This window comes from Lynx canadensis, chromosome F2 (assembly GCF_007474595.2).
Source record: "Lynx canadensis isolate LIC74 chromosome F2, mLynCan4.pri.v2, whole genome shotgun sequence".
Classification (NCBI taxonomy): domain Eukaryota; kingdom Metazoa; phylum Chordata; class Mammalia; order Carnivora; family Felidae; genus Lynx; species Lynx canadensis.
In genome coordinates, this window is record NC_044320.2 from 42,446,621 (window position 1) to 42,462,279 (window position 15,659).

General features: G+C 37.1%; 1 protein-coding gene and 1 pseudogene across 1 annotated transcript in view; both read left to right on the forward strand.

Moving 5' to 3' along the window:
- Window positions 1–15,659, forward strand: part of CDH17 (cadherin 17) — a 74,094-nt gene that overhangs the window by 17,217 nt on the left and 41,218 nt on the right. The window contains 2 exon segments of the mRNA XM_030304446.1: window positions 14,119–14,253; window positions 15,182–15,320. Coding sequence (XP_030160306.1) covers window positions 14,119–14,253; window positions 15,182–15,320 — 274 coding nt within the window.
- Window positions 4,920–5,016, forward strand: LOC115506616 (annotated as a pseudogene).

Genomic DNA, 15,659 nt, shown 5'->3' on the forward strand with positions numbered 1-15,659 from the left:
GAGTGGGATGGCCATCTGACTATCCATCCAATGAGCATGCTGCTTGAAGCATTTGAAGATGCAGATTCTCTGGAGTAGCACTGGCATGGTGTGCTTTTCCTTACTATCTTCTCTGAACCCATCCCTGGGCCCTGGCCAGTGGGTTGGCCGTGCTGGGAGGTGGTCATCTCATGTAGTTAGATAACTGAGAAAAGCATCAGATTGAGGGTGGACTGTAGATGGAAGTAAGAGACTCCAGCTATAAAGGGGACCGAAAAAAGGCAGCAGCATGGACACCTGCCCTTTGCTGCCAGAGGAAAAAGCATGTACCGAGGACTGGCAGTAGAGAGTAGGTATTCCGTGGGCATCTATTGAACTTTCTATTGAACAGAATCAGGACCCCATAGAGGCAATCCCCAACTTACAAACTTCACAGACCTGGAAACTGGCTTGGTAAGATGATTCTAGTCTCTGAGTATCCCAGTCAGTGGAATCATTTCTTGGGTTGCTCCACCTCTTTTTCTGTTCTTTTTCCATTAGCCAGCCACCCTACAAAGCCCATCTCTTCTTGGCCAGAAATGATAGTCCAGTTGTCATAGCTGAATGTTTCTTACTTATGGGTGAGTGTGTTGGAGGAGAGGAGTAGGAGATGAAGGGGATTTCCTTCCTGGGATCTCAGAATCTTTGTGTTAGAAAAGACCTTGGAGACTTTTGGTACCAACCACTTGTTTTACAGATAAGGAAACTGAGGCTTAAATAAGTTATTGGCAGAGTTGAGATTAGAAAACAGATCTCCTGATACCTGTTTGGAGATGGAGATACCCTAGTCTCTCCATTTTGTATAAAGTTAAGTAAGTTAACAACAACACTGAGATTAGAAAACAGGTCTCCTGATACCTGTTTGGAGATGTAGATACCATACTCTCTCCATCTTTGTATATGGAGAGAATGCAGCAAACCCAGTTATGGTAGGATGTGCTTTGAACTCTTTATTGCAATGGTGCGGAGGTGTTGCACAGATACTTTTATTTGGTACCACTGGAAATATTCTTGCCTGGAGTTTAGGAGACACAAAGCGAGCTCAGTGCCCCATGAGGCTGATCCTTGGGTTGGTAACATATCTTAAAACAAAAAAGAACTAAACAGCCACAGACTTCTTTCACTGAGGATTTTCAACTAGCTCCAGTTCAGTACTCGAGGGGCTTCTAGAACATCAGATAATATAATACAAATCTAAGATAGGTCATTTTTTTCCTTGTAATGAGATTTAGCTTACACACCATAAAACCTACCATTTAGAATGTGCAAATCATTGATTTTTAATATATCACAGAGATGTGCAACCATCACCACTAATTCCAGAACATTTTCATCAGCCTCAAAATGAACCCTGTACTCATTAGTAGTCCTCATTCTCTTCTCTTCCGAGCTCCTGGCAAACACACATCTACTTGCCGTCTCTATTTGCCTATGTAGACATTTAATATAAATAGAATCATACGTGTGGCCTTTTGCGTATGGTTTCTTTTACTTAGCATGTTTTCCAAATTTATCCATACTCTAGCAGATATTAATACTTATTCCCTTTTTATAGCTGATTAATATTCCACTGTATGGATATATACCACATTTTGAATGTCCATTTTTCAACTGATGGACATTTATACCTATTATGAATAATGCTATTATGGACAGTCATATACAACTTTTTGTGAGGACATGTATTTTCAATTTTCTTGGATATATACCTAGGAGTAGAATTGCTAGAACATAGTTAATTCAATGTTTAACTTCTGAGGAACTGTAAAACTGTTCTCAAACCAACTGAACTATTTTACATTCTTACCAGCATTGCTTATAGGTTCTGATTTCTCCACATCCTTGCCAATGCATGTATTTATCTGTTTTTATTACAGCTATCCTCATGGGGGTGGAATGGTACTTTTTGTGGTTTGGGTCTACATTTCCATAATGACTAATGATGTTGAATATCTTCTCATGTGCTTATTGGCTGTTTGTATATCTTCTTTTTTTTTAAATGTTTTTTTTTTTTTTTCCTGAGAGAGAGAGAGAGAGAGAGAGAGAGAGAGAGAGAGAGAGAGAAACAGAGCACGTGTAGGGGAGGGGCAGAGAGAGAGGGAGACAGAATCCAAAGAAGGCTCTGGGCTCTAAGCTGTCAGCACAGAGCCTGATGTGGGGCTCAAACTCATAAGCCGTGAGATCATGAACTGAGCCAAAGTCGGACGCTTAACTGACTGAGCCACCCAGGCGCCCCTGTATATCTTCTTTGGAGAAATATTTTGCCTATTTTTAAACTGGGTTATCTTGTATTGTTCTAACAGCTCTTTATATATTCTATATTACAAGTTCCTTATCAGATATATGATTTGCAAATATTTTCTCACATTCTATGGGTTATTGTCTCACTTTTTGATAGTGTCATTTGAAACACAAAAGCCTTTAATTTGATGGGATGTTTTCCATTTATTCAGATCTTCTTTAATTTCTTTCAACCATGTTTTATAGTTTTCACTTTACCAATATTGTATTTCTTTTTTAAATTTATCTTGAAGTATGTTATTCTTTTTGCTCCTATTGTAGATGTAATTATTTTCTTAATATCCTTTTCAGATTATGCTTTGCTAGCATGTAGATATACAATTGATTTTTTTATACTGATATTTTATTCGTCAACCTTATTGGACTTGTTTATTAGCTGTAATACGTTTTTCAGATTCTGTATGATTTTCCATATATAAGATCATGCCGTCTTTGATTAGTTTTACTTCTTTCTTTCCAATCTGGATGTTTTTTTATTTCTTTTTCTTGCCTAGACCTTGAATAAAGCCTAAATAGAAGTGGCAAGATTGGGCATTTTTTTTTCTTGTTTCTAATCTTTTGGGGAAAGCTTTTAGTCTTTCACCATTAGTTATAAGGTTAGCTGTGGGTTTTTCTTAGATGGCCTTTATCAGGTTGAGGAAATTACCTTCTATTCCTGGTTTGTTGAGTATTTTTTTTTTCATGAAAGAATATTGGATTTTGTCAAATGATTTTCTGCCTCTGTTGAGATATTAATTTGGATTTGTCCTTTATTCTATGAACATGGGGTATTAAATTAATTGATTTTCATATTTTGAACTAGTCTTATATTCTGGTATAAATTCCACTTGATCATGGTATATAATCATGTCAGGATGATTCTGTCCTCTTAGAATGAGTTGGGAAGTATTCCTTACTCTACTTTTGGGCTGCATTTGTGAAGATTTGGTTTTATTTTTTCTTTATGTGTCAGGTAGAATTTACCAGTGAAGTCAACTGGTCCTGGGGTTTCCTTTGTGGGAAGTTTTTTGATTACTAATTCAGTCTCTTTACTTGCTATAGGTTTATTCAGATTTCCTGTTTATTTTTTAGTCAGTTTTAATAGTTTTCATCTAAGAATTCATTCATTTCACCAAGGTTGTCTAATTGATGGGTAAATAATTACTTATCATATTCTCATTAATCCTTGTTATCTCTGAAGGTTGGTAGTGATGTCTGCTTTTACATTCCTGATTTCAGTTATTTGAATCTTGTTTTTTTTTTTTCTTGATAAGCCCAGCTAAAGATTTCCCAATTTTGTTGATCTTTAAAAAAAACCAAATTCCAATTTTGTTGCTTTTTTTTCTCCTTTGCTTTGGTATTCTCCATTTTATTAATTTCCATTCTAAAAAAAATTTTTTTTAATGCTTATTTATTTTTGAGAGAGAAATAGACAGAGGACAAGCAGGGGAGGTGAAGAGAGAGTGGGAGACACAGAATCCAAAGCAGACTCCAGGCTCTGAGCTATCAGCACAGAGCTCAACGTGTGGCTCGAACCCATGAACTGTGAGATCATGACCTGAGCTAAAGTTGGATGCCTAACTGACTGAGCCACCCAGGCGCCCCTCACTAATTTCCATTCTAATCTTTATTTTCTTCTGCTTGTTTTGGGGTTAGTTTATTTATCTTTTCCTAGTTTCCCTTTATTCATCTTTTTCTAGTTTCTCAAAGTAAAAGATGACTGACTTGAGATCTTTCTTTTTTTATAAACATTTACAGCTAAAGATTTAGCTCGAAGTACTGCTTAATCTGCATCTCATGAGGTTTGGTCTGCTCTGTCTTCATTTTAATTCATCTAAAAGTATTTTATAATTTCCCTAAAAAATTTTTTTATGTTTTTATTTTATTATTTTATTTTAGTTTATTTTTTAACTTTACATTCAAGTTAGTTATCATATAGTGCAACAATGATTTTAGGAGTAGATTCCTTAATGCCCTTTACCCATTTAGCCCATCCCCCCTCCCACAACCCCTCCAGTAACCCTTTGTTTGTTCTCCATATTTAAGAGTCTCTTATGTTTCTGTCCCCCTCCCTGTTTTTATATTATTTTTGTTTCCCTTCCCTTATGTTCATCTGTTTTTTATCTTAAAGTTCTCATATGAGTGAAGACATATGATATTTGTCTTTCTCTGACTAATTTCGCTTAGCATAATACCCTCCAGTTCCATCCATGTAGTTGCAAATGGCAAGATGTCATTCTCTTTGATTGCCGAGTAATACTCCATTGTATATATATATACCACATCTTCTTTATCCATTCATCCATCGATGGACATTTGGGCTCTTTCCATACTTTGGTTATTGTTGATAGTGCTGCTGTAAACATTGGGGTGCCTGTGTCCCTTTGAAACAGCACACTTGTATACCTTGGATAAATACGTAGTAGTGCAATGGCTGGGTTGGGAGGTATTTATAATTTCCTTTTTGATTTCCTCTTTGACCTGTTGGTTATAGGGTGTGTTATTTCCACATATTTGTGATTTCCCCAAATTTCCTACTGTTTGGTTTCTAATTTTCTTCTGTTGTGGTCAGAGAATATATTTTGTATGATTTCAGTGTTTAAAAGTGTATTGAGATGTGGTTGCTTTAGCAGCACATATACTAAAATTGGAACGATACAGAGAAGATTGGCCCCTGCACAAGATGGCATGCAAATCCACAAAGCATTCTATACTTAAAAATAAAAAAATAAAAATGTATTGAGACTTGTTTTACGGCCTAACATATGATCTATCCTGGAGAATTTCCATGTGCATTTGAGAAGAATGTGTATTAGGGTTTTGTTGGATGGAGTGTATTTTGAGTGTATTTTGGGGTCTGTCGGTAGGTGATCTTTGTCTGTAATTGTTATAGTTTCTTGATGGATTGGCCCTTTATAGAATTTCCTCCTTTGTCTCAATTAACAATTTATGTTTTAAAGTCTGTTTTTCTTCTAAAAGCAGTCAGGCTTAATTTCACTCTCATTTTGAAATGTAGTTTTGTTGGATATACAATTTTTAATTGGCAGGTTTTTTTCTTTCAGCATAGTCTCCATGAGAAACCAGGTATTCATTTCATTGAGGATGCCCTTATGTAATGAGTCATTGCATTTTCAGCATTCTCCCTTTGTCTTTCACATATTTGATGATGTGTCTAATTTTGAGTCTCTTTGAGTTTGCTGTAGTTGGATTTAATCCAACTTCGTGGATGTATCGTATTTTTCTTGAACTCGGGAGGCTTTTGGTCATTCTTTCTTCAAATAATCTTTTGGCCTCTTTTGTTCTTTCATTTACTTTTTTGACTTTCACTACGCATGTGTTTGCTTGATGGTTCTTCATTGGTCTCTAGGATTCTGTTAATATTTCTTCATTCTTTTTTTTCTCTCTGTTCTTCACAGTAGATAATCTCAATTGATCGAATATCAAGTTCACTTATTTTTTCTTCTGCTATGTCAGATCTACTGTTGAACTTTCTATGAATTTTTTATTTTAGTTCTTATACTTGTCAACTCCAGAATTCCTATTTTTAAAAAATAATTTCTATGGGGTGCCTGGGTGGCTCAGTCAGTTAAGCATCTGACTTCAGCTCAGGTCATGATCTCACAGTCCGTGAGTTTGAGTCCCACATCAGGCTCTGTGCTGACAGCTTGGAGCCTGGAGCCTGCTTCGGATTCTGTGTCTCCCTCTCTCTGCCCCTCCCCTGCTCATGCTCTGTCTCTCTCTGTCTCAAAAATAAATAAAACATTAAAAAACTTTTTTAAAAATAATCTCTATGTCTTTACTGATATTCTCTCTTTGGTGAGATAATCATTTTAATACTTCCCTTTAGTTCTTTAGAAATAGTTTTATTTAGTTTTTGAGCCTATTTAAAATAATTTAAAATCTTTATCTAGTAAATGTAACATCTAGCCTTCCTCAGAGGCTATTTCTACTGACTGCTTCTTTTCCTGTATATGGGCCTTACATTCTTTTTATTAGCATGTCTCATAATCATTTGTTGAAAATTAGACATTTTAAAGAATATGATATGGAAATTCTAGAAATTGTATATCCTCCTCTTTCCAGTGTTTGTTGCTATTTGTTTGTTTAATGACTTTCCTGAATTAATTTTGTAAAGTGTATATTTTTTGTCATGTGTGGCCATTGATATCACGAAGTGATTGAACTGAGATTTCATTTGCTAGGGAGTTCTGTGTGCATGTTGGACACACCTTCAAGAATGTGGTAAACAGTTTACAACTCTGCCTTAGCCTTCACTTTTTGCTTGCACAAAGCCTCAAGGTCAGCCAGAGGTGAGATATTAGGGCCTTCTCAGGTCTTTCTTGAGTAGGTACACAGCCCTACTTGTGAATGTGGCTTTCTACACTCCCAGGAATATATGGAAGATTTTCAATGCCCCCTAGGGTCATCTTATTTCCCAGATTAACCTTTTAAGTATTTTGGTCAGCTTCTTGTTTATATTAACTATTATCACTGCCTCAGGTAACTGCAAAGTTGAATAATTGCTGATAATTATTTTTGACAAATTCCCCAAGAGAAAAATTGTTTGCAGTGAGTGAACTCCCAAATTCCTCACACTATATTTCCAGGAAACTTCCAGATAGGTCAGATAACAGCATTTCTCTGGGGGTGGGGCTTTTGGGAAACTCCAAACGCTTTCTCCCTTCTCCATGGTACTGTGGTTGTGAGGCTGTTGGATTTCAAGACTACTGTATATCTTTTTTTTTAATTTTATTTTTTTTAATTTACATCCAAATTAGTTAGCATATAGTGCAACAATGATTTCAGGAGTAGATTCCTTAGTGCCCCTTACCCATTTAACCCATCCCCCCTCCCACAACCCCTCCAGTAACCCTCAGTTTGTTCTCCATATTTATGAGTCTCTTCTGTTTTGTCCCCCTCCCTGTTTTTCTTGAATAAGGGACAATGGAATTTGGGCAATTCAATGTAATCACAAAGCTTGGTTCTTATTGACAGTAATTTTCTTAAATAAACACTCCTTGGATTTTGCAAGTTTTTGGTTAATTTCCAAGGTTCTGATAAAGTTTATATTTATTTACATTTTTTTTCCAGTTTCTCATTGCTTTTTTTTTTTTTTTTTTTTTTTTTTTATTTATTTTTGGGACAGAGAGAGACAGAGCATGAACGGGGGAGGGGCAGAGAGAGAGGGAGACACAGAATCGGAAACAGGCTCCAGGCTCTGAGCCATCAGCCCAGAGCCCGACGCGGGGCTCGAACTCACGGACCGCGAGATCGTGACCTGGCTGAAGTCGGACGCTTAACCGACTGCGCCACCCAGGCGCCCCAGCATTGCTTTTATGGAGGAAAAGTTTTGTTTTTTTTTCCAGATCATTACTCTACCTTTCCCATTGACATCTAAGACTTTTCCTTAAAACACAAAATAGTAACACTTTCATTTAGTAGATAAATAGCATAATATCAACAAGCAAACACTCACAGAAAAGTATTCACCCACAGTTCTACCCACTTAACACATCAAATATATATTTTTTCCATTTCTTGCCCAGTGACATGAATACTTTTGGTACTATTACAACCATAGTCTAGATTTACTCTTATATTCTCCTTTTGTTATTTTTCATAAATCCACTTTTTCCTTGTGCTGCTTCATACTTTATAGAATGAACATTTTAATTATTAACATTCTATCAACTTTATTATGTACAGTAGTAATTTTATCATCTTTAGTTTTTGATCATTTAGGAATTTTCAACTTTCCAATATTGTCAATAAGGCTACTTATACTATAAACATGTAGCTTACTGTTTAAAAAATATTTCTTTATGATAAATTCTGTTTGGTGATGTTTTCTATCAAAGGCTACATTTTATGCCTCAAGTTATTTTCAAAAAGATTGTGCTAACTTAAATTTCCACCAATAATATATGTGTTTCTTTACATCCTTTACAACATTGGCCGTTATTAGTTTTTAATGTTAATAAATAATATAAAAATGTATTAAAATTATTAATGAGGTTGAACAAACTTTTATGTTTGCTTCATTTTATGTGAATTTTCTTTTTTTTTAATTTTATTTAAATCCAAGTTAGTTAATATATAGTGTAATAATGGTTTCAGGAGTAGAATTTAGTGATTCATCACTTACATTTAGCACCCTGTGCTCATCCCATCAGGTGCCTTCCTTAATGCCTGTCACCCATTTAGTCCATGCCACAACCCAACACCCCTCCAGCAACCCTCAGTTTGTTTTCTGTATTTAAGAGCTCCTTCTCTGTTTTTATCTTATTCTTCCTTTTCTTGCACTATGTTCATCTGTTTTGTTTCTTAAATTTTATACAGGAGTGAAATCATAGGATGCATCTTTCTCTGACTTATTTTGCTTAGCATAAGACATTCTACTTTGATCCACATTGTTGAAAATGGCAAGATTTCATTCTTTTTGATCCTTGAGTAATATTCCAGTGTGTGTGTGTGTGTGTGTGTGTGTGTGTGTGTGTGTGTGTGTATCTTTATCCATTTATCAGTCAATGGACATTTTGGCTCTTTCCATAATTTGGCTATTGTTGATAGCACTGCTCTACACATTGGGGTGCATGTGCCCCTTTGAATCAGCATTTTTGTATCCTTTGGATAAATACCTAGTAGTACAATTACTGGGTTGTAGGTTAGCTCTATTTTTACCTTTTTGAGGAAACTCTATACTGTTTTCCAGAGTGGTCGTACCTGTTTGCATTCCCAGCAGCAGTGCAAAAGTATTCCCTTTTCTCCGCATCCTCACCAATATCTGTTGTTTCCTGTGTTGTTAATTTTAGCCATCTGACAGGTGTGAGGTGGTATCTCAATTGTGGTTTTGATTTGTATTTCCCTGATGATGAATGATGTTGAGCATCTTTTCATGTGTTTGTTGGCCATCTGGATGTCTTCTTTGGAAAACTGTTCATGTCTTCTGCCCATGTTTTCACTGGATTATGTGTTTTTTGGATGTTGAGTTTGATAAGTTCTTTATGGATTTTGGATACTAATCCTTTATCTGATATGTCATTTGCAAATATTTTCTCCCATTCTGTCGGTTGCCTTTTAGTTTTGTTGGTTGTTTCCTTCACCTTGCAGAAGCTTTTTATCTTGATGAGGTCTCAGTAGTTCATTTTTGCTTTTGTTTCCCTTGCCTCGGGAGACATGTCTAGTAAGAAGTTGCTGTAACCAAGGTCAAAGAGCTTGCTGCTGGTTTTCTCTTCCAGGATTTTGGTGGCTTCCTGTCTTGCATTTAGGTCTTTCATCCATTTTGAGTTTATTTTGTGTATGGTGTAAGAAAGTGGTCCGGGTTCATTTTTCTGTATGTTGCTGTCCAGTTCTCCCAACACCATTTGCTGGAGAAACTGTCTTTATTCCATTGGATATTCTTCCCTGCTTTGTCAGAGAAGAGTTGGCTATAGATTTGTGGGTCCTTTTATGGCTTCTGTATTCTATTACTTTGATCCATGTGTCTGTTTTTGTGCCAGTACCACACTGTCTTGATGATTACAGCTTTGTACTACAGTTTGAAGTCTGGAACTGTGATGCCGCCAGCTTTGGTTTTCTTTTTCAACATTACTTTTGCTATTTGGGGTGTTTTCTGGTTCCATACAAATTTTAGAATGGTTTGTTCTAGCTCTGTTAAGAATGTTAGTGTTATTTTGACAGGGATTTCATTGAATGTGTGATTGCTTTGGGTGGTATCAACATTTTAACAATATTTGTTCTTTTGATCCATGAGCATGGAATGTTTTTCCATTTCTTTGTGTCTTCTTTATTTCTTTCATAAGCTTTCTATAGTTTTCAGTGTATAGTTCTTTTATCTCTTTGGTTAGGTTTATTCCTGAGTATTTTATGGTTTTAGGTGCAATTGTAAATGGGATGGATTCCTTGATTTCTCTTTCTGCCGCTTCATTATTGGTGTATGGAAATGCAACTGATTTCTGTACATTGATTTTATATCCCGCAGCTTTGCTGAACTCATGGATCAGTTCTAGCAGCTTTGGGCAGAGCCTTTCAGGTTTTCCATGTAGCGTATCATCATATCATCTGCGAAGAGTGAAAGTTTCACTTCTTCCTTGCCAATTTGGATGATGCCTTATTTCTTTATGTTGTTTGATTTACTGAGGCTAGAACATCCAACACTATGTTGAATAACAGTGGTAATAGTGGACACCCTTTTCATGTTCCTGACCTTAAGGGGAAAGCTCTCAGTTTTTCCCCATTGAGGATAATATTAGCTGTGGGTTTTCATATATGGCCTTTGTGATCTTGAGGTGTGTTCCTTCTACCCTGACTTTCTTGAGGGTTTTTATCAAGAAAGGATGCTATATTTTGTCAAATGCTTTTTCTGCATCTATTGAGAGGATCATGTGGTTCTTACCCTTTCTTTTATTAATGTGATGTATCATGTTAATTGATTTGTGGATATTGAACCACCACCACAGCCAAGGAATAAATCCCACTTGATCATGGTGAATAATGCTTTTAATGTGTTGTTGGATTTGGTGGGCTAGTATCATGTTGAGAATTTTTGCATCCATGTTCATCAGGGAGATTGGTCTGTAATTCTTCTTTTTAGTGGGGTCTTTGTCGGTTTTGGAATACCAAGGTAATGCTGGCCTCATAGAATGAGTTTGGAAGTTTTCCGTCCATTTCTTTTCTTTTTTTTCTTTTTTCTTTTTTTTTTTAGAATAGCTTCAAAGGAATAGGTATTAACTCTTCCTTGAATGTTCGGCAGAATTCCCCTGGGAAGTCATCCAGCCCTGTACTCTTGTTTGTTGGGAGATTTTTAATTACTGATTCAGTTAGTTGACTGATTATGGGTCTGTTCAAATTGTCTTTAAAATTTTTTTTAATGTTTATTTATTTTTGAGAGAAAGAGAGATAGGGAGACAGAGGATCTGAAGCAGGCTCTGTGCTGACAGCCGACAGCCTGATGCTGGGCTCGAACTCACAAACCATGAGATCATGACATGTGCCAAAGTTAGGCGCTTAACTGGCTGAGTCACCTAAGTGCCCCCTCAAATTTTCTACTTCTTCCTGTTTCAGTTTTGGTAGTTTATGTTTCTAGGAATATGTCCGTTTCTTCCATATTGACAATGTGTTGGCATATTAATTGCTCATAATGTTCTTTTTTATTGTTTGTATTTCTACAGTGTTGATTGTAATCCTTCCTCTTTCATTTATTATTTGGGTCCTTTTTCTTTTTGATAAATCTGGCTAGAGGTTTATCAATTCTGTTAATTTTTTCAAGGAAACAGCTCCTAGTTTTGTTGATCTGTTCTATTGTTTTTTCGATTTCCATATCATTGATTTCTGCTCTAATCTTTATTATTTCCCTTCTTCTGCTGGTTTTGGGCTTCATTTGCTATTGTTTTCCCAGATCTTTCAGTTGTGTGGCTAGGTTGTGTTTTTGAGACCTTTCTTCCTTCTTTAGGAAGGCCTGGATTGCTATGTACTTCCTCCTTAGACTGCCTTTGCTGCTTCCAGAGGTTTTGGACTGTTGTGTTTTCATTTTCATTGGCTTCCATATACTTTTTAATTTCCTTTTTAATTTCTTGGTTAAGCCATTCATTCTTTAGTAGGATGTTCTTTAACCTCCAAGAATTTGTGGTCTTTCCAAATTTTTTCTTGTGATTGATTTCGAGTTTCATAGTTTTGTGGTCTGAAAATATGCGTGATATGATATTGATCTTTCTGTACTTGTTGAGGGCTGATTTGTGACCTAGTATGTGATCTATTCTGATCTATTCTGGAGAGTATTCCATGTGTACTGGGAAGAATGTGAATTCTACTTTAGGATGAAATGTTCTGAATATATCTATTAAGTCCATCAGGTGCAGTGTGTCATTAAAAGCCATTGTTTCCTTGTTGATTTTCTGCTTAGGTGATCTGTCCATTGCTATAAGTGGGATGTTAAAGTCCCCTGCTGTTATGGTATTATTATCAATGAGTTTCTTTCTGTTTGTGATAATTAATTTATATATTTGGGTGTTCCAAGTTGGGGTCATATATATTTACAATTGTTAGATCTTCTTGGTGGATAGACCCCTTAATTATGACATAATACACTTCATCTCTTGTTACAGGCTTTGTTTTAATATCTAGTTTGTCTGATGAAATATGGCTACTCTGGCTTTCCTTTGACATCCATTATATTATATGTGAATTTTCAATTTTTTTAAATTTAATTCTTTAAAAAAATTTTGTTTATTTATTTTTTTTAATGTTTATTTATTTTTGAGACAGAGAGAGACAGAGCATGCGCTGAGCATGGGAGGGGCAGAGAGAGAGGGAGACACAGAATCGGTAGCAGGCTCCAGGCCCTGAGCTGTCAGTACAGTCTGATGTGGGGCTCAAACCCATGAATCATAAGATCATGACCTGAACCAAAGTTGGACTCCTAACTGACTGAGCAACCCAGGGATCCCATGAAATTTCTATTCTTGTGGTCCTAAAAGTGCTATAACTATTCCATGAGTAATTACTGATATTTTCTTCACTTCTGAAAAATCAATTAAGATTGTCATATAGAATTTTATCAAGTTGAAGCCACTTTTAAATTGCTTTCTTAACATTAAAATGTCTCTTAACCTTTGTCATAATGTTTAGAAGAACCAAATGACATCTTTTTTTTCTTAGAAATCACGTTATCCCTTTTAATGTTTCTTTTCTTTTTTTAGTATAATTTATCGCCAAATTGGCTAACATACAGTGTGTGCAGTGTGCTCTTGGTTTTGGGGGTAGATTCCCGTGGTTCACCGCTTACATACAACACCCAGTGCTCATCCCAACAAGTGCTCTCCTCAATGCCCATCACCCATTTAGAAGCCGATAATGTTAGGGCACCTGGGTGGCTCAGTTGGTTAAGTGTCTGACTTTGGCTCAGGTCATGATCTCACAGTTTGTGGGTTTGAGCCCTGTGTCAGGCTCTGCACTGGTGGTGAAAAGTCTGCCTGGGATTTTCTCTCTCTCCCTCTCTCTGCCCCTTACCCACTTGTGCTCTCTCTCCCTCTCAAAAAAATGAATAAACTTAAAAAAAAAAAGAAGCTGGTAATGTTATAGCTTTCAGATATTCTCAGAAAAATCTCATCTAACTACAGCCACAATTTAAAGCATCAATTTGCTTTTTTTTTTTTTTTTCAACGTTTATTTATTTTTGGGACAGAGAGAGACAGAGCATGAATGGGGGAGGGGCAGAGAGAGAGGGAGACACAGAATCGGAAACAGGCTCCAGGCTCTGAGCCATCAGCCCAGAGCCCGACGCGGGGCTCGAACTCACGGACCGCGAGATCGTGACCTGACTGAAGTCGGACGCTTAACCGACTGCGCCACCCAGGCGCCCCCAATTTGCTTTTATCAATGTGTTAAATTATATTATACATTGTTTCTTGAGGAAATGTATTTTAAAAGATAAATAGTTAATATTCAGGCGGACATTTATTTATTTATTTATTTATTTTAATGTTTATTTTTGAGAGAGAGAGAGAGAGAGAGAGAAACAGAGTGTAAGCCAGGAAGGCACAGAGAGTGAGGGAGACACGGAATTGGAAGCAGGCTCTAGGCTCTGAGCTCTCAGCGCAGAACCTAACATGGGGCTCAAACCCATGAACCACAAGATCATGACTTGATCCCAAGTTTGATGCCTAACCAACTGAGCCACCCAGAGCAAACTTTTGGAATGCACCACTTTAAAAGCTCAGATCTTATTTAGTGATTGTACAAATGAAAACGTTACCTTTTCTACAAATTCTACAACATTGTTTTTTCCTTACAACCTAATCTGATTTTTGCTTTCTTCCCCAGTTTAAGGCCAGTCCTCCTGCTGTGACTTTCAAACTAACTGGAGAGACAGATGGCATATTTCAGATACAACCAGATGGACTTTTGTATCATAACAAAGCCCTGGATAGAGAAACAAGAGCTGTTCACAAACTCCAGGTGAATTGAAACCAGACAAAGGAATCTAACTCCAACCTCTCTGAACATCTTTTATCTTAGAAGAATCACTGGCACCTGCATTTCTTTCACAGAATCCTGTTACGGCTCTCTTGACATTAATGTCATGCTTTGCAAACCTCATTTGTCAATTTTTTACCAACTACAAAGGGATACCCCTTTGGGTATGGCAAAGATACCCTTTTCTTCAGGCTTTTTTAACCAGAGTAACCCAATTTAAATTGCCAAGGCCCTCAGAAAGCATTGCTTGCCCAAGCATGGCCATGCTCAAGTACCTGGATCAAAACCAAGCCAACCCTTCTCTGATATTCCACTGGTATCTTCCTTTGGTTTTTGTGTGGGTTCTGGATCCACAGAGAAGGCAGGATCAGTGCTAGGACAGACCTCCTGTGGGCCTTGCAAGAAGCAGAAGTAACCAGTGGTCAGAGGATCTGACTAAAGATAACTTCTCCCTCTTTGTCCTCCTTAGTTTTTCATGGTTTGTAGCTGAATACATGGGAATGGCAGAAAGCTAATTGTAGGAAAAAAAAGAACAAGCAAAAGCTTCCTGTCTGGTAACTTCTATTGGCTTTGCAGATTGACCACTAAAATGCTCTGTAAGAGGACATGGCACTTCCACAGCCTTAGGGTCAAAGTGTTCTTATCTAACTGACTCCAACTATTTAGAAAAGAAGCACGTCCAGTGTCCAGTATACCCTACTGCTGGAAGAACAAAGTCATGATTAGCCAGATTTAACTGATAGGGTCCCTGTTTTAGTACCTCCCAATATAGGGCTTTTATGGGTGTCTTTCACCCCTATAGTCACAAGGCTATTGGATCTTTGACGTCCAATTTCCTTCAACTGACTTTTGAGTGTGTCATATGAAGTTCAGACTCATCGCGGTGGTTTCCTTTTCCTTTCTACATCAGGTCTCCACCCTGGATGCTTATGGAGCCACAGTGGAGGGCCCAGTTCCCATCACCATAGAAGTGAAGGACATCAATGACAATCGACCCACGTTTCTCCAGCCAAACTATGAAGGCTCAGTAAGACAGAATTCTCGTCCAGGTAAAAGGCAGGAGTCTGGAGATATTTATGGAAAGGTAGAAGAATACCAGGCAGAAGGAGCAGATTTGTATGGCTAACAGCTGCGGCTGTCACTCATTAAGCACTTCCTGTCATATTTAAATTTCACAACAGTCATCTAGGAGTTAGTTTATTATCTCCATTGCTCTAAGACATGGTTTCTCAGCTTCGGCACTACTGACATCTTGGACCTGACAATTCTCTTTTTGTCAGGGGCTGTTCTGTCCATGTTAGGATGTTTAGCAGCATCCCTGCTATCTACTCACCAGATGCTGTTAGCAACCCCTCTCCCCAAGCTGTGACAATAAAGATGCCTTCAGA